The sequence below is a fragment of the Sorex fumeus genome, unplaced genomic scaffold (assembly GCF_029834395.1).
Source record: "Sorex fumeus unplaced genomic scaffold, SorFum_2.1 ptg000006l, whole genome shotgun sequence".
Classification (NCBI taxonomy): Eukaryota; Metazoa; Chordata; class Mammalia; order Eulipotyphla; family Soricidae; genus Sorex; species Sorex fumeus.
Window position 1 is genome coordinate 26,477,190 of NW_026606063.1, and position 18,325 is coordinate 26,495,514.

At 56.2% G+C, this 18,325-nt stretch overlaps 1 protein-coding gene across 3 annotated transcripts in view; it reads right to left on the reverse strand.

Annotated features, from left to right (window-relative positions):
* Nucleotide 1: 1 nt before the first annotated feature.
* Nucleotides 2–18,325, reverse strand: part of ATP6V1C2 (ATPase H+ transporting V1 subunit C2) — a 61,690-nt gene continuing 43,366 nt past the window's right edge. For 2 of the 3 annotated variants that reach the window (XM_056123534.1, XM_056123542.1), the window contains 10 exons: nucleotides 14,968–15,062; nucleotides 9,515–9,606; nucleotides 9,058–9,156; nucleotides 8,384–8,452; nucleotides 6,360–6,452; nucleotides 6,143–6,236; nucleotides 3,946–4,083; nucleotides 3,131–3,228; nucleotides 325–457; nucleotides 2–91 (listed from right to left, as the gene is read on the reverse strand). In XM_056123534.1, coding sequence (XP_055979509.1) covers nucleotides 2–91; nucleotides 325–457; nucleotides 3,131–3,228; nucleotides 3,946–4,083; nucleotides 6,143–6,236; nucleotides 6,360–6,452; nucleotides 8,384–8,452; nucleotides 9,058–9,156; nucleotides 9,515–9,606; nucleotides 14,968–15,062 — 1,001 coding nt within the window. The remainder of the gene's footprint in view (nucleotides 92–324; nucleotides 458–3,130; nucleotides 3,229–3,945; nucleotides 4,084–6,142; nucleotides 6,237–6,359; nucleotides 6,453–8,383; nucleotides 8,453–9,057; nucleotides 9,157–9,514; nucleotides 9,607–14,967; nucleotides 15,063–18,325) is intronic. The other variant, XM_056123550.1, reaches the window with a different exon arrangement.

Below are 18,325 nucleotides of genomic sequence, written 5' to 3' on the forward strand. Positions count from 1 at the left end.
TCTAGTCCAGAAGATGAAGGTCGATGTGGAAGTAGACGTAAGGGAAATAGTCTTGATTGTTGAGTTGCAATCCAGGAATCTCTACCGATGCCTGTGAGCGAGAGGACAGGCCATGTTTAAGAGCCCCAGCAAATTCCCTGTGCTTTAAAGCTCTCCAAGCTCTAGCCCATGTTCTGCCCCTCACAGCAGCCAGCCTGTCCTCCCTCATAGCTCTCCCTGAGGAAATGTAGATTTCCACAGTGGTCTGGGAAATGCTATCTCGGGGAAGTCTTCCCCCATGGGAAAGCGGTGCAGAGAGCAGTGGTTTCTGGATTCCATACGTACATCCAAGATGCTGGCAGCTGCGACTTCATCCAGATGTTTGAAGACAGAGTTCAGAACCTCTCGGAGGCGCTTCGTGGAGGATTTCTTGTGAGGCTGCAGGAGCACGGCCTGAAAGTTCACTGGCAGGCCATACCTTCTCAGACAGACAAGAGGTGGGAGTAAGGCTCAAGAACGGCAAGTTTCAGCCAACATACCTCAAGAAATCAAACGGAATTGAAAAAAAAAAATACTGTGTCGGGTCAGTAGTGAGACCAATTACAAGATCTTACTGAATAGAAAGTTTCAAACCCTGCTATCCCACTTCTGATCATGATCACCTTTTGACATGGAGTTAAAAAGTTACCCTTGGCCGTGTGTGATGAATAGGTATGACAGGATGAACGGAGGGGCCAAGGCCAAGGCCAGAGATGTGACCCCGTATGCGACCCCTTGCATGTGTGAGCCTGCTCCACCAGACCCAGCTCCACCAGAAAGGGAAAAAATGGGCAACCCGATAAAGTTAACTTGTCTGAAACTCAGTGTAGCAGATTTTTTTTTTCCATCGATCGAGTTTATCATCTTACAAATTCCTTTTGCTGAGCTTGAGTGGACCAAAAAAAAAAAAATGATGCTAAATGCGCTCTGTATGCAAAGTACACTTGAAAATAATTGCTGGCAGCTATACCTATGGTGGCACGGCACCCCCTGCCCCTGTGTAGCCTTGAGGTCACCGGGGAGGAGCCTCACCTGCAGCCTCAGGATTGAAAACCAGGCAGCCCACCTCACGTGTGACTGCAGGGCCTTTCTCTGCTTCCCTCAACCATGGCCCTGTGTCCTCTGTTTAAAATCAGAACTGCAAGGACTGGAGAGAGAGCAGCAGGCTAACAGTGTGTGCCTTGCATGCTGCTGACACAGGTTCAGTCCCTAACACTATATGGATGGTGAGTGATCCCTGAGCATAGCTGGGTACATGCAAACCCCACGCCCCAAATAATAAAACTTCAGTGGCTAGGAGCATGGCTCAGTGGAACAGTGTGTGTCTTGCATGCAGGAGACGGATTGGACTCCCTGCACCACCCAAAAAAAAAAACTTCAATTCCTTCAACTCATTCCGAATTTGAGAGTGATCAGCACCTTGTCACCTGACCATCCTTTGAGCCACTAGACTCTCTCCCACCAATGACCCTGTGGCCCAACCCTGGGACGTCTGAACCCTTAGCTTTGTATTCGGACTCTGGTCACTCCCTCCTACTCCTGGAAGAAGTGATGGTGTCTTGGGTTGAGACCACCATTCTAGAAGGCACACAGGCTGCCCTGTCACATGGCCCAAGCACTCTATTTTAGCTGGAGTAACCCTCAATCCAGTGCCACGGTTCGTGTTACAACAAAAGGACACAGGAGCCAAGGCCAGCACTGATGTGTGTTCAGACAAAGCCACAGATAGCCTCAAGGGTATGAACTATAAGCAATGAAGCAAGTGAGAGTCTGGGTGAGCTGGTGGACGGCGAACCGGAGGGAGAAAACCATGGCAGGAGGGAACAGGACAGGCCTTTGGAGGGAGGGAGGTGAGGGAGAGGCATGGGTGTCCCAGCTACCCACAGCTGAGGTTGGGGACCCAGAGCGGGAAAGCCTGGGGGACCATTGGCATCATTAAAGAAGCTCGGGTGTTGGGGTAACACCTAAGCCAGGCAGATGGCGGCAGCTGGGAAGCGGGCAAGAAAGGAGATCTGGGAATGACTGGCAAGGTGGGTGGCTAGGAAGGATCCCGAGGCAGCCCTCAGAGCAATGGGCAGAGACAGGGAGCCCACCACAGGGCCGTCAAGCTGGATGAGCCAGCAGGTAAGGGTGGGGCAAAGTGGAGAAGCTTCTGGAAAAGGGTGACGGCCCACTGTTCCAAAGAGCAGCAAACAGGGCTTCAAAAAGGAAGTCCTAGGCTGGAGAGGCGACAGCTCAAGTTTGATTCCACCCCATCCCCTGCCGGCTCCCAAGCCCTGACTGGGTGTCCTCAGGGCCTCCTAACGGCCTAAGCGTCTACCCAATCAAGCCAGCGTAGCCAGACGGGTAATGGCCCAGACCCTGGAGCACTGCTGGGAGGCAAACCATGTTTTCCTCTTTGATTCCCTTTTCATAAAAATAAAGCACGGGCTGAGAGATAATGTTGCTGTTAGGGCCTCAGTCCGGCATATGCCCAACCGGGGTTCCATCCCCAGTACCACATGGTCTCTGAGCATCCCCACAGGGCCTGAGCTGAACCTTGGGCCCTTGTGCAGAACCAAGAGCTAAGCCTGCTAAAAATATCCCCATTGAAGACTGGACCTCCTGAGTACCACTTGGGAGCTAAAAACCAAAACAAAACAAAAACATAAAAATTATGCACATCTAGAAACAGCACCAAAAGCAAAAAGCCAAAAACCGAGGTGTGCCCATCCTCCATGCTGGAATGCTGGTGTCCAAATCACAGGGGGAGCCTGTCTCCGTGCTCAGCTGGTTGTCACAATCGCCTCAGTGAGCCACTTAAAAAGAAAACAAAAGCAGGGGCCAGAGAGAGTCCAGCAGGGAGGGTGCCTTAGCGAGGTGGCCCAGAGCTCACTGCAAAGAGCAGGATGACGTTTGCCTCCAGGCTGGCAGGACCTGAGGACAGCAGGGGCAACGGAGCTATGCGTTTGTGGGTCCCAGAAATCAGAGCACGTTCCCAGGAGCGGAGGTGCAGAGAGAGAGAGAGAGAGGGAGGGAGGGAGGGCGGACTGGGCCTAGTCCTGCGGAGGATGGAGGGGCAGAGAAGACGGGAACCCGGGCACCCCCCAGCGGTGCCCCCTCCGGCACGCACCTGAGCACGGACTCCACAAACACTCGCAGCGCCTTGATGTGGATCCAGGCAATAAAAGCTTCGCTGAAATTCACCTTGAGCCAGCGCAGCAAGGGGCCCTGCAGGGACAGGACAGCCCGTGAGCCCTCCTTGGACGGCCCCCAGCGTCGGGTCCGAAAGAACACGGCTGTGGACAGAGCTAAGAAGAAACGCCCCGAAGGCAGCAGAAGCAGAGAGTCGGCTGGCCCACAGGCCCTCCCACCCCCACCCGCTGAGACCCCGAACCCTGACCTCCAGGCCGCCTGGTGCCCGGGAAGCTCAGCTGACCACCTGCCAGGCACACCCCGGTCTCAGCGGGCCCCGCGGGCAACTGTTCAGGGGCCCACCTTCTGGAGGCTCTGGCCACCGGCTACCACTGACCCTCACGGCCATAGCCGCCGTCACTAGTGCTGCCGTGGCACATGAGGTGCGGTGGGGGCACCTCAGGCCCTGAGGACAGACTCTAAGGTGCCCCCACGGGTCCCGCCAGGCAGCCAGAGGAGAGCTGAGCTGCCCGCACATTCCCCCCACCGGCCTTGCCCGCCACCAGCTCCGCCACCTCCTGGCCACCAAGCCCCGGTCATTGCTGGCTGGGGGAGGGGGAGAAGAGCCCCCCAAAAGAGGCCCCCTGCGACCCACGGAGGAAGGCGTGATTCCAGGCTCCTGGGATAGGAGACCTCCGAAGCCATCACCCCCAACGCAAGGATTTATGTTGTCGGAAGACACCGGAGCTGGCCAGGCCATGCAAGGCGAGCCGGGGAACCCAGGGCCCCCCGGGGTGGGGGGGGCGTGCTTACCTCGCCCTCGCCCTCACTCTCTCTCTCTCTGTCGCTCTGCCCCGCAGCGGGCCTATCGGGGTTACCTAGCGGGGTTACCTTAACCTTGTGGTCCGGGAAGGTGGATGATCCCTTTTTAAGAGCAACACAGGAAGTTTGCTAAAGGCACAGAAATGATTTATTAATCTTTCGGCAGGGAGGCGCGGCAAACACACAGATGTCATTCTCAGGGCCTGGAGGGTGCGGGGAGCCACCTGGAAGGGCAGGCCCGCCCAGGGCGGCTACCAGAAGACTCTGGGCCTGCAGACCCAGAAACAGAGCTGGTGACTGGTGGGTGGACCCGCCTCCCAGCTGCCACCGCCTCCCCAAAATGGCCTGGGAGGCAGAGGCAGGCCGGGAGCAACTGTTGGGGTGGGGGGTGGGGGTCGCTTAGGCCGGATGAGCTGTCTGTCTGGACTGACAGCTTGCCTGGACATTCAGGGTGCACAGAGCAGGTGGGAAAATGGGGAACCGCCCCCTTAGCTCTCAAGCAGAGACAGCCGGGACCTCGCCTGCTGCTTCTGGTTGACAAGTCCCATGAGAACACAAGGTGCTGCTCACCCTCACCTCCATACAGTTTTGGGGGGAACAGGGCTCTCCCCAGGAGCACTTTCTCCATGCCTGCCTTCACCTGGCAAAACTAAACGTCTCTAAGTTCTTCACCGCCCGGGTTTCTTTTCCCTATGCAGAGATGCCTTCCCTGGGTCCCAGGGTCTGGGTGGGATTGGGGGTGGGGCGGGGGGAGGCAGAAGTCTACATCATAGGGGCTGGAGCGGTAGTACAGCAGGGAGGGCATTTATTTGCCTTGCACACGGCCAACCCGGGTTCGATCCCCACCACCCTCTATGATCCCCAAGCACTGCCAAGAGTAATTCCTGAGTATAGCGCCAGGGCTAAGCCCTGAGCAACGCCAGGTGTGGACCAAAAACAAAAACAAAAACAAAAATGAAGAACACACAGAGACCCAGCCCCAGTGGCCCTGAGCCCTGGCAGCAGGTGTTGGCTCTTGGTTGTCACTGGCCTGTAACCGTTTGGATACTGCCTGGGCCCTGCCCGGGGCAGTGGAGCTCGGGGCCAGGACTGCACGAAGCAGGACAGAAACTGCTCGAAGGAGAACACAGTGTCCCAGGCAAAAGGGCTTCAGCCAGCCCCGAGGACAGAGGAGAATGCTTTGGTGTTCAGCCCTGGTAGACGAGCCCCTTTCCTGCTGGGCTGTGAGGCCTCAGGGCCCCGGGCTCTGGCTTGGCCTGTGTCTCCGCGAGGGGATACCCTTTAGGGAGGGGACGATAGTCAGGGGTTCGGAGTACACCAGCCCCTGAGGAGTGAGGGCCAGCGCTGGGCCCACCATGGTCCGCACCCTCATGGGGGTGCCCCAAGCTCTGCCCTGCAGGAGGGTGACAGGCACTTCCCAACATCCACCCTCCTTCCTCCCAAAGCAGTGAGGGGCCCTGCAGGGGAGCTTGGAGAAGCCCATTTCAGGGGGAACATGTCCAGAATCCCAGGGAAAGGCCCTTGACCCGCGGAGGTGGAGCTGGACATGCAGATCCCCGGGCAGGCGGAGGTCTGGAAGGGCCCTGGGGCCAACACTGGGCGGGGACACATTCTCAGGCTGCCCACCTGCACTTGGGGCCGCCCAGAGGCCCGGGGCACATTCTGCTCATTCCTCCCTCCCAGGCCCCCAGCACCACGGGCCAGGGTCGGGCCTGGCCTCCCAGAACCCTCCCTGGTGGGCACAGAGCCAGGGACCCTGAACACCGTAGGCCCCTCTGGAAGCAGGGTGCCTTCACAGAGGAGATTGTGGGGGGACGGGGGCTATGGTGAGAACTCGCCTGAAGCAAAGGGGAAGGAAATCCCATGGTGAAGCTGTCTCTGTGACTTGGAACCCCAGTGAGGGGGACAGCAGGTGGCCGACCCTCTCTGGACCCGCCTCCTGCCTTGCTGGGCGTGACAGGCAGGGACAGGGCAGGGTCCTCTCCCAGGGGAAACAGGGAGCATCTTGGGGCTGCAGGGTCTCCCCTGCAGTGTAGAGCCCCCAACAGTTCTGGGGGTCTCTGGTCTGAGACAAGGTCCCACAGGGCAGAGTCTGCAGGCCGGGCTTGTCTGAGCTCTCCCACCCAGAACAGCTGGGGGGGGGGGGGGGCGGTCAGGCCCTTCTGCCCTCGGGGTGGGGTGTACTCACATACTGTTGCTTCTTATCAGACAGCAGGCGGGTCATCTCCTCCCTTTCCCTCTTAATTTCTTTTTCGTCATAGTAAAACTCCCGCACGGTGAACCTGGAGGGGGTGGGGGGGCGGGAAGCGGAGGCAGGACTTCATCAGTGCCTGAGAGAGATGTAGCATGGGGAAGCTCCTTCCGGCACCCACCTGCCCGCCCACCCATCCGGCCGAGGCGCTTACTTGTTCTCTTTGGCTTTGATTTTGAAATCCTCGATCACTTTCCGAAAGAGCGTCACGGTGAAGAGGCCGCCCTCACCATCCTCGGCAATGAGTCTGTGGGAGAGAGAGAGAAGAGAGAGAGAAACAGAGACAGAGACAGGGAAGGAGAGAGAGAGACAGAGACATGGAGGGAGAGAGATAGACAGGGAGAGAGAGAGAGAGAGAGAGAGAGAGAGAGAGAGAGAGAGAGAGAGAGAGAGAGATTGCCAGCTGGTCCTGGGACTGGGGACGTGGGTCAGGGCAGAGGTCAGCCTGGCAGCCTGGCTTGATTTGTGGGTTGCTGACCTGGGAAGTCCCGGTGGTTGGTTCCAGACCCCCAATACCCCCAGGTCCGTCAGACCTCCCCGCTATGGCCCCTCTGCTCTTGCTTCTTGCTTCCAGGTTGAGACGTGGGGCACGGGTTCAAATCAGACCCAGCAGGGGAGGAGGAGGAAGAGGAGGAAGAAGCCTGGGGCGGGACCATTGTCTCCTAGAATGCCTGAGAGATCAAAGCTGGTCGGCTGCCCCTGGGACCCAGCCTGGAGGACACGCAGGGCAGCGCGGCCACGCTTCAGGGGTGGAAACAGGCTCGCCGTGTTCCTCTCCCGGCCAGCACCCTGGGCTTCCACTCAGACGGCCTCCCTGGTACAGCGCTAATGGGAGTGTCGCTGACCAGTCGACCTGACAGTGGGGGTCCCGTGGGCAGGCTGGCAGGGCCCCCGTTCCTATTTCTCACAGCCCCCCGGCCCACCCCAGCTCTGGCAGAGCTGACTCCAGACTCAGCCTCCTACTCCCCCAACCTGGGGACCCCAGGCTGCCACTGTCCTGTTTTCTCTGGTGAGCAGGTGGCCCAGCCCTGCATGGGTGGGTCAGAGGCCAGCGACCTCCTGAGGGCAGGGGAGGGGATGGAGCCACCCCGGTGCCAATTTCTGACCGGGAGGCTGGGCACGTCTGTGCCCACTCAGTGCCGGCTCTTAAAAATACCAAGCGACCGAGATGTGGAGACACAAATACCCACCAAGCAGCTGAAAATGCCAAAGGGTTTTCCTGAGATCAAGGATGGTGCTCAGCGTGGTTAGAGCACATGCCCCGCGGTGCGAGGCCCCGAGTTTGATGCCCTACATTGCACAGCCCCCCAAGCCTCCCAGATCTGCCACTGTGTACCCTGGGGGATGCTGCACCAACGTTCCCCAGCACTGTGGAGGGTGACCCTTTTTACGGTCATGTTCACAACCACGAATACTGATTGGGCTGCAGTAGAAACCCTCAGGGGCCTGAGTTCACCATGTCCTGTGCTGATCCGGCCACGCCCTGCGCTGCCCCGGCCACGCCCCACGATGCCCGGCCACGCCCCCACACTGCCCTGGCCACGCCCCCACTTGGCCCCGGCCACACCCTGCGCTCTCCTCTTGGTGCCCAGTCACAGCTGTTTGCATCCTGTCCACTCCGTAACCTTCAATGTGTGGCTGTGTGTGCCACCTGGGGGCTGGCTCTCCCCCTGTAACCTCAGGGTGGCGTCCACTGTCCCTTGGTTTTCTCAAGGCTGGGGAAGGGACAGCAGTGGTGGCAGGAAAATGTGCCTTTGTCTCTCTGCCAACGAGTCCCGTCCTCAGGGCCACACCTGCCCCAAGCCCAGCAGCCACATGCAAAAACCTTGCATCCACTCTGCTGCCCTCTGGGGGGGGCCCTCCCTGCACCCCCTGGTGGGTGGGAAAGAATCAATGACAAGGAAAGGGGACCCAGGCCCCACATCAGCCAGGGAGGGCTTCCTGGAGGCAGCAACACGGTTTGCAGAATTCTGGAGGCTGAAAGGAGTCGGGTTGTGTAGCCTGGCAAACACAATAGCCCAGGGGCTGCAGGCAGGCAGGGGGATAACTTGGAGGGCTGGTGGGGGGGAGAGGGGAGGGACGGGGAATGCTCTGTACATGCTCAGGCGTGTTTGGTGCTAAGTACCCCAGAGCACTCACACATGCCCTGCACAGGCTCGGGGGAAGGGTCCTACTTACTTGGTTGACCGCGGGACCACCATGTCGGAGAGGGATTCGTAGGTTTTCTGCCACTGTGTGTAGTTCTGTCTGCAGGATATAGAAGCATTTGGTGATTTTTGCAGAAAAGTGGCCAGAGAGACGAGACAGCACAGGGGCTAAGGCTCTCGCCTTGCACACGACCCAGTTGGGTTTAATCCCTAGCAACCAAGCACTTGCAGGAATGATCCCTGAGCAAGGGGCCGAAAGTAACTCCTGAATACAGCCAGGTGTGTCCCGTTCCCTCTCCTCCCCCCCCCCCCAAAAAAATAATAAAGAAGAGGAAAGGCTGGGGTGTCCTGAGCACTTAGAAATCCATGCATGCCCTCTTCCCAAGGGGCCCAGGTAAGCAGACAGAGACCAGAGACAGCCCCACTAGCCTTGAAGCCTTGCCATGGGAGTCCAGATTCCCTGCCAAGCCCCACTCACGGGTCCAGATGCGCGTGTGAGGGCTCAGCTCCACCGTCCTGCCCCCGACCCCACCCAAGGGAGAGTACCCAACCTGTGGGTGGCCCTCGGCAGAGATGCCCTGCTTCCCGCCCCCCTCCCCACCCCAGACAGCTGCTTCCAGGGGCCGCCAGGGTCCAGCCCATGGGCACCCTCCTCTCCCGCACTGGGCCGGCTGGTCCTTCCTCCCCACCATCATCAATACTTACTTGGGGACGATGACCAGCAGGGTGACGAGGTACTCGGAGTCCAGCACAAAGTCCTCCTTGTTCACGATATCGCTGAGAGTGCGGGTGAAGAGGTTCCCCCTGGGCCCAGGTGGAACGAGGGGGTGGTCAGAGGAAGGACAGAGTCTTTGGAACCCTGACTGGCCTGCACAGAGTGTCTCCTGCAGACCGTCCCCAGCACAGTGGAGGGGCCAGGTGGGTTCGACAGGGACCACAACAGGCATGCTCCTGTGACTCCAGCCGCACCCCCAGACCCCCAGACCACTACCCATCAGCAAGGCCCTGAAGAGAGCCAACATGTGAGCCCTTGGGCATCCCCAGCAAAGGTCAACATTTTAGGCAAAATCCCAGTGCTGTCCAACTGTCCGTCCATCCATCTGTCTGCCTGTTCACCGCCTCTCAGTCACAGACCTGGCACACCTGGGCAGCAGGTACTCACATGGACCTCTTCTCCAGGTTTTCCAGGTTGGTCTTCAGAGTGTTGTAGGCGACCGTGCGGGACTTCAGGTCCGTCTCGATCTGGGCCAGTTGCTGTGGGAAGAAGACAGAGGGATGAGAGGGGGCCCATTTCTCACACCAAGTCCCGAGGGGCCCATCCATCTTTGGGGGCCCACCCCTGCTCAGAAGTAGCCAGCCTGAAGAAAGCCCTGGGAGGCAGAGAGGGTGGACACGGGAATGCTCCTAGGGCTGCCCAGTGACAACCCTAACTTTACCATCTCACACTGTTGGCCGGCCATGGCCCTCATCACGGGGTGTCAGGGATGTCAGCTTCCCCTCCACCCTGGACCCACAGGCCCAGCTGAACAGGCAGCAGTGCACGTGCCCCAGGAACTGCAAGGCCCCCAGAGTTCCGAAAAGAGCAGTCCTGGTCCCCAATCACTGCTGATGTGGCCCCCTCCCGCCCAATAGCTTGGAAAAACAAAACTGCACTGCACTGTAGCACTGTCATCCCATTGTTCATGGATTTGCTCAAGCAGGCACCAGTAACATCTCCATTAGTCCCTGTCGCATGCTAGTGTAGCCCAATGGCATCTGCTTGCCCCAGGATCACAAAGTGAGATTGTTACTGTTACTGAGAGTGTTACTGTTTTTGGCATATCTAATATGCCATGGGGAGCTTGCCAGGCTCTGCTGTGCAGGCGGGATACTCTCAGTAGCTTGCCGGGCTCTCCAAGAGGAATGGAGGAATCAAACCCGGGTCGGCCGCATGCAAGGCAAACACTCTACCTGCTGTGCTATCGCTCCAGCCCAGAAAAACAAAATTTTTAATTACAAAGAAAACTAGAGCTAGGGATGGGACACAGTGACAGAGTACTGCCTCGCGTGACTGAGGTTCCAGGTTCAATTAATTGCTGGCACCACAAACAAAGAAATAAAAATTAAAAATAAATACAGACGCTCCATTCTGGAGTTGCCTACATCCTGGCTCACTGGAGAATTTCTCTTCCTTAAGAAACCAGCCAGGGGTTGGGGGTGGCTTGGAGGGGCGGGAGGGACATAGGGACACTGGTGCCGGGAAATTACACCGGTGGAAGGATGGGTGTTGGAACATTGTATGACTGAAACCCAACCATGAACAGCTTTGTAAAATATAATAATAATAATAATAATAATAATAATGATTTAAATTAAAAAACTAAACAAAAAAAGAAACCAGCCAATGCACAGATACCACAGATGGCGTGAGACATTCCGAATCATCAGATCTTAAATGGGTGATCTATAGGGCAAGAACAATTTTGTTATCCTCAGCACCCCCCCACACACACACATACACACACACACACACACACACACACACAAACACACACACACGGCTGGAAGAATATACTTTACACCTTAATGTCTGTTATTTTGGGGGAAATTAAGGGAAACAGTACATTACATGGGGACATTTAACTGTTCTCATATTCTACATTTTCATGTTTGATCTCTAATTTTCTTTTTGCTATTTAAAATAACTTTTCACTTCTTGAGGCTGGAGCAATAGCACAACGAATAGGGTGTTTGCCTTGCACGCAGCCAACATGGCCAATACAGGTTCGATTCCCAGCATCCCATATGGTCCCCCGAGCACCGCCAGGAGTGATTCCTGAGTGCATGAGCCAGGAGTAACCCCTGAGCATCGCTGGGTGTGATCCAAAAAGCAAAATAAATAAATAAATAAATAAATAAAACAACTTTTCACTTCTAAATTATTATAGCTATTTGAGAAATTGCAAAAATGATGCAGAGAGACCCATGGGCCAGTTGCTGTTGCTAAATCCATAATAACAGGATAACCTCATAATCAGGAAGCTGACAAGGGTCTTTGTTTTTACTTCTTCAATGCTGGGGATCAAAGTTGGGGCTTCACACATTCACTTTTGCCTATGTCATTTCCTCAGCCCTAAGAATAATATGCACATATATACACACACATACAAATACACACGCACACACATACATACACACATACATACACATGCACACACATGCATACATGCCACATACATGCATCCACACACACATGCTAACACGCATACATATGCACATACATACATAGCACACATACATACACATGCACACACACACAAACACACATACACGTACACACATGCATGCACATACACACGCGAGTGTGCATATTTTTTTAAGGGGGGGGGGGAAAAACCTAAACAATTCCTACCCCTTTATTTTCCTCATTTCACCAGCGCCAATGAGAAGCTACAAAGGAGATTGGAAACCAGTGCAACTGGATGGACCCGAGCTTAGGAAAACAGCCAGGCCCAGGTCTGACCTCCAGTTCCCACCCTGCCCGGCTGTGCAGTCCAGGGTCAGTTGCTGAACCTCTCTGGGCTCAGGGCCACATGCCTGCACTGGCCAGCTGCCCCGCCATCAGCCCTTCCCTGTGACTGACTGAGTCACGGAGGCCAGGTGTGGGTCACACTGTGATTCCTGGCGAGAGGCCAGTGCACGGCACGTGCTCGCCGGAACCAAACCCTTTCCTGCCGCGCCTTGCAGACGAGAGGCGTCTCCCACTCCCCAACTGAGCTGGCGGGAGGGGCCCTTGGGCTCCCTCCAGAGTACCCAGAAACGTTTTTGGTGGTGGAGACACTCGGTTCGTATCCCCCACAGTGAGTCGGGGTGGGGGGGGGGACAGGTGTGTGGCAAGAGTGGAACCTCTGTGTCACTCTGGGGACAGGGCAGATTCTTTCTGAACGGCAGCCTGGCTTGGCATGCGGGAGGCCCAGGTTTGATCCTGGGACCACATGGCCCACCAAGTTCCACCCAGAGTGATAGGAGTGGCCCCCCCAAGCACGGCTGGTGTGGTTATCAAAGCAGAACAAAGTGGAGAAGGAACTGGTACCACCTGTGCCCCGTCTGTGGAGATGGGCACCACACGGCTTGGACCTGGGCTGGCGACATGCTGGCCAGAGCACAGGGTGGGCAGTGCTGAGGTCCACCCGGCCGGCTGCTTCCGGTAAGGAGCACAGACAGGCTCAGTTCCCAGGTGCTGGCCGAGAGCCTGAGCATCAGTGCCCGGGTTCCAGCACCATGGCTGTGTCCCGGGTACCCAGGAAGGCAGCTCCTTCCCAGGTGTTCCTGGCTAACAGGTTCAGACGCGTGTGACTGCAACCAGCCTGGCTGATGGTGGCCAGGATGAGGGCAGGTGCCCAGAGTGGGGACTGCAGAGAGGATACCGGGTGAGGGCCTGACTCGAGGTACCCCCACACCACAGCCCAGGTCAGGTCAACAAGACTCCCCACCCATGGGCACTGGGGTGGCACCTGCAGCCTTTTCAGCAGGTAGAGGGGGCCTCCAGCAGCCCTGAGGGCTGACACGGGTCAGGAAAGGGTCATAACTAAAGCATCCAGGGTGCGCACAGATGCTGGGGGCCGCCAGGCGCAGGGGCTTCCATCCTGCAGAGGTAAGAACACCGGGACCAGAGAGCCACACAGCAGCGGGAAACTGGGAGCCTCAGGGAGTGGGAACAAAGAGAAAAAGTGAAAGGCTCCCAGGGGTGTCTGAGCAGCTGCCACTTCCCTGGTCAGCCGTCCGTTCATCCTCTGAGCCCCTCCTTCCTTTTTCCAAGTGCAGCCTGTCACCCTCCTGCCTCGGGTCCCCTGAGTGAACTGTCCTCTCGGGAGATAAGGATGAGACCGCAGGAGACAGTCACTTGTCCAGGGACCATTGTGGCCCAGGGGCAACCATCAAAGCGGGTGCCTCCTCCTCGCCACTGCCCATCCGAGTTGCTCTCAGGGTCCCCTGGGCAAGACAGGAACCGGGTTCCCCCTCCAGCCCTGACCTCGGTGCCCCCCAGTGCAGGCATAACTGAGCACGGTCCCTGAAGCACCCGTCACAGGGCGGCCCGTGGCCTGACTCCTCCTGACCCGGGGGTTGGGGGTGGGGCGAGTGTGGGGCAGACCCCAGCGTGGCCACAGTGGGCGTGGGCTACCAGGGCCTTCCAGAATCACTGCCTGATTGTCCAGGAGGCACGGGCACCTCTGGGCTGCCGCACCCAGATTCCAAGCCTGCCAGCCCCGCCCCAAATTCCCAGAGCCCGGCGGCTGCCCGGCGCCCACAGCTGCCAGGAGCTGGCATAGGGCGGGGCGGTCTGTGGCCACCGCCTGCCCCGCCTCGCCCAGCCCTGCCCTGCCACATGGGGTGTCTGTCGCGGCTGTGTGCAACAAGGAGGCTTTGTTCCCCTACACCTAGGCCAGCAAAGGAGTGGGCGCGGGCGATCACTGACCCTCAGCCTCAACTCCGAAACTGGGTCCTCACGGGACAGACTGGAGGTGGCGTTGGGGAGGGTCAGGGAGAGCTGGCTGCCCTCCCTCTTGAAGGCAAAGCCAGAGGTGGCAGAATCAGGGGGGTGCCCGGGGACGCCCCGTCTGGCCTCACTTATTGTGGCAGGTGCCTCCGTGTCGGGGTGACGCCTCCCATAAATGCCTCCCAGGAGCTGGACTGGGAAAGTCTCCACCAAAGCACATAGCTGGTGTCACATAAACGGTCACCTGGTGGGATGAAGGGGGTGGCTCTTGGACAAGAAGGGGGGACCTCTCCATCCGTACGTTTGTGAAGGTGAGTGACAAGAGTTAGCTCCCTGGAGCCACCCACCAGATGTGGCTATGCACAGCTGTATTCATTGCGGCACTTGTACAAAAGCCAAAATGCAGAAACAACCCAAATGCCCAACTACAGATGAATGGATCAAGAAGCAGCAGTAGATATATACGATGAAATAGTATGCAGCTCTAAAAAAAGAACAAAAGTACACCATTTCCAGCAACATGGATGGACCTAGAGGACATCATGCTGAGTGAAGTCTGTGAGCAGGAAAACGACAGCACAGCACACAGTCCAGGGGCTCGGCTGGTGAGGGACCCCCTTGCTGTGATAAAACCTGTCATTTCTGGATCTGGAGGCTGTCCCAGCCAGGAGTGTGATCCCCGGTGAGCACATGTACCAGCCCCATAAGGAAAGCGTGCAAAGCCAGGTAAGCACCAGGGCTGGGCAAGTGAGTGGCACCATGGAGCGTGCCCACAACAAAAAGAAAGGTAGGGAAGATCAGGAAGAGAGGGGGACAGTGAACGGACCCCAGGACTGGGCTTACAGCACGGAGTGGAGAGGTCGGTAGACACAGGCCACCTGCCTGGTGCTGGAGAGGAGAGAGGAGACTGGGAATACAGAAGGATCTGACCCCCCAGGAAAGGCTTCACTTCGTTTCCCAGACTCCAGCCAGAACTGGAAAGAGGTGGGCAGGGAGGGGACCCGGGGCCACTCAGCACAGCCCCGGTCTCCAGCCTCCTGGGAGTCCCTCTAGCCAGTCTAGGGACAAAACAACCACTGCTGCACCCCGAGTTCTCACGCAGAAGCCGAGCAGCCCCCCGAGAGGAAGCATCCCCTTACCTTGGCGAGAGTGTCCACCACACTGACCAGCGGCTGCTTTGCAGGGTACTTGGCCATGTCCCACTCAAAGTGGGTCACAAAGGATGTCAGGTCGACTGGAAGGACACAAGCACATTTCCATAGGTGAGCAGCTCTCCTCTGTCTCACAGCATACTCACCCACCCACCCATCCAGGACGCCACTGAGAAACACGCCACCGCAGCCGGGTGCCAGAACACTCTTTTTTTTTAAGAGCTGCATACTATTCCATTGTATATATCTACTGCTGCTTCTTGATTCATTCATCTGTAGTTGAGCATCTGGGTTGTTTCTCCCAACTCTCACTCTGATGGTCACTGCCCCCCAGACCTACGTGGGGTGATGCTGCTTTCCTGGGGGAGAAGCCCCCCAGGAGCTCATCTGAGGGTTCTGTCTACTTTCTGGCTTCCCTACCTGGACCCCTAGAACCACCCAGACAGAACCATGGCCCGGCCTGCCAGCAAAGAGTTTCCACCCGCCCATCCTCTTATTGGTTTTGATTTTCTTCTAGTTTAACTATCACAGGCCCAGGGCCTCACATGGGAGACAGACATTTACTGCTCAGCCACGTCCTCAGCCCCCCACTCCCACCCCTCCACTGGCTCTAGCCTCAACAAGGCATCTTTGACGCTGCCTAGACCCTGGCTGGCGCCTGTGAGTGCCAAGACCACCTGGTGGGGCTGTGTGGTTCTCGGTGGACACAATCACCCAGGGTTGGGGGCAGCTGCAGATTTCCTGGGGGGCTGGGCTGGAGGAGCACCATGGGAAAGAGAAGGCTGCAGGAGAGATGGGGACAGGAGAAGCTAAGAAGGAGCAAAGTCCCGGTCCAGGAAGAGCCTGTGAGCAGGAGGTTACAATGCAGGAGGGGCACTGGGCGCCCCAGGGCTGTGCCCGCTGAGAGAACCATCATGATGTGAGCCACCAACGGGAAAGGAGAGGAGCTCAACTTGAGACTTCTTCAATTTGGGATGTGGGTACCTAGGACCCCAAGGAACAGCTGAAAACAAAATGGAGTACACCAGCGATACCACTTCTATCCCTGAAACATGAATTCGAAAGGATCTATGCACAGCTGTATTCATTTCAGCACTAGTACAAAAGTCAAAATGTAGAAACAACCAAAATGCCCAATTACACATGAATGGATCAAGAAACAGTAGATATATACACAATGGAATAGTACGCAGCTCTAAAAAAGAACAAAACCACACCATTTCTAGCAACGTGGGTAGTACCAGAGGGTATTATGCTGAGTGAAGTCAGTGAGCAGGAAAAGGACAGACACAGATTGATCTCTCAAGTGGCACTGATTAAAGATACACCGCTGCAGACCAGAGTGAGAGTACAGCGGGATGTCTTGCACTAGCTGACCTGGGTTCAATCTCCACATCCCACATGGTCTCCCAAGCACAGTCAGGAGTAATTCCTGAAGTGCAGAGCTAGGAGTAACCACTGAGCATTGATGGGTGTGCCCCCCCCAAACAAAACAAAAAAGATACACAACAAGGTAGCAACAAAGGGCCAAAGGCAACACAGTGGGAGAACTCACCCAAACAACTGAGTTTGTGAGGGGGTGGGGAGGAGGAAAGACTGGGGTGCTGAGGTCCTTGCGGGGGAGGAGGTGGGTACACTGGTGATGGCTGTGGTGTGGGAATTACCTGTATGAGAAATCATCACTAACAATACTGTGAGTCACAGAACCTCAATAAAGTGTTTTTTTAAAGGGGGATTTAGAGGGGAGGAATGGCTGCCGGCAGGTGGGGAGCAGGAGAGTGGCCTCAACTGAACTGCTGCAGTTGATACCACCCCCCTGCTGTGGCCAACACTGCATGGACCTCCACCACATACAGGATATCTTTTTTTTTTTTGTAATGAGAATACTCGAATGACATTGAATGTCACCCTTTCATAAATAAATGGTCATAACAATAATCATGACAATACATTTACTCGCATTAATAAATTCTTTTCTGTTCTCAAAAAAATGGTGATTGATTGCCTAAATGCATTGACTTCAAGGAAAGCAGTAGGTAGATATTCTATTCCTCTGTAGCGGTGCTAATATTTACATTTGAAGTTTTAACTATGTTTTAACTTGTATATGCTGTTTTTGGATAGAGATACCTCATTTTTAATGAAAAGGAAAAACAAATTGAAATGAAAACAAACCTTGGACTCAGTCTGAACAACTTAGGGCCACAGATTGGGCGGGGGGGGGGGGGCGGGGGGGAGAAGGGATCAAGACCATCCAAAGGGTTAGGGAGTTTTAATCAACTATGTTGGAAGTCTGTTGGTACTCTGATAGGTGCTATGATGCACTCACATACATCTCCAAGGAGTCAGTTCAGGATTATTTTACTTTACTCTTCCACCCTCTTTTTTTTTGGGGGGGGGGGGCGGTCAAACCCAGCGATGCTCAGGGGTCACACCTGGCTCTGGCCTCAGGAATTACCTCTGGTGGTGCTCAGGGGACCATATGGGATGCTGGGATGGGAACCAGGGTTGGTTGCGAGCAAGGCAAATTCCCTACCTGCTGTGCTATCATTCCAGCCCCACTCTTCCACCCTCTTAAGTACTATGACCAGCTCCCCTTTGGTGATGTGGAAACGGGCACGAACAGAGCTAGTGATGAAAGCTCCACTGTGAAAGGAGATCATGAGCTCCCGGGACCTCGGAACACCTCTGCCCTCCAGCACCGACCAACATGCCCGACAGAGGAAGGCCAGGCTAGCACACTGCTGGCCACTGGGGATGACCTGCTTAAGAAGAGGCCCTTGGGATGCCAATGGCGAAGGAATGATGAAAGAACCATTTGTTTCAGAGCCACAACCAAGGGTGAGACCCCCCCACACACAGCCAGATGCATGCGAGCATCCCAGCAAAATGACTGTCCCTCTGGCTGGGCCCACAACCTAGAACGTGAGACTTTAGGTCATTGCAGTCATAGTAACAAAGGGAAGGGCAAACTCTATGACTGATTTTTGGAGGGCGAGAAAGATAGTACAGAGGGGAGGGCGTTTGTCTTGCATGCAGCCAACCCAGGTTTGATCCCCAGGATCCCCAGGTTTGGTCCCCCAAGCACTGCCAGGTGTGATTCCTGAGTGCAGAATCAGGAGTGTGCCAACCACCCCTTCCATAAATCACTTAACTTCCCGTTAGTCGTCGATTTGCTCGAGCGGGTACCAGTAACGTCTCCATTTGTCCCTGTCACGTGCTAGTGTAGCCCAATGGCATCTGTTCGCTCTGGGAACATGAAGAGCCTCAAACCGATCGTTCATGATCTTCACGAAGAAGTCTGATCATCTGGTAGGTGGGCGGCCACGCGGTCCTTTGACATCCC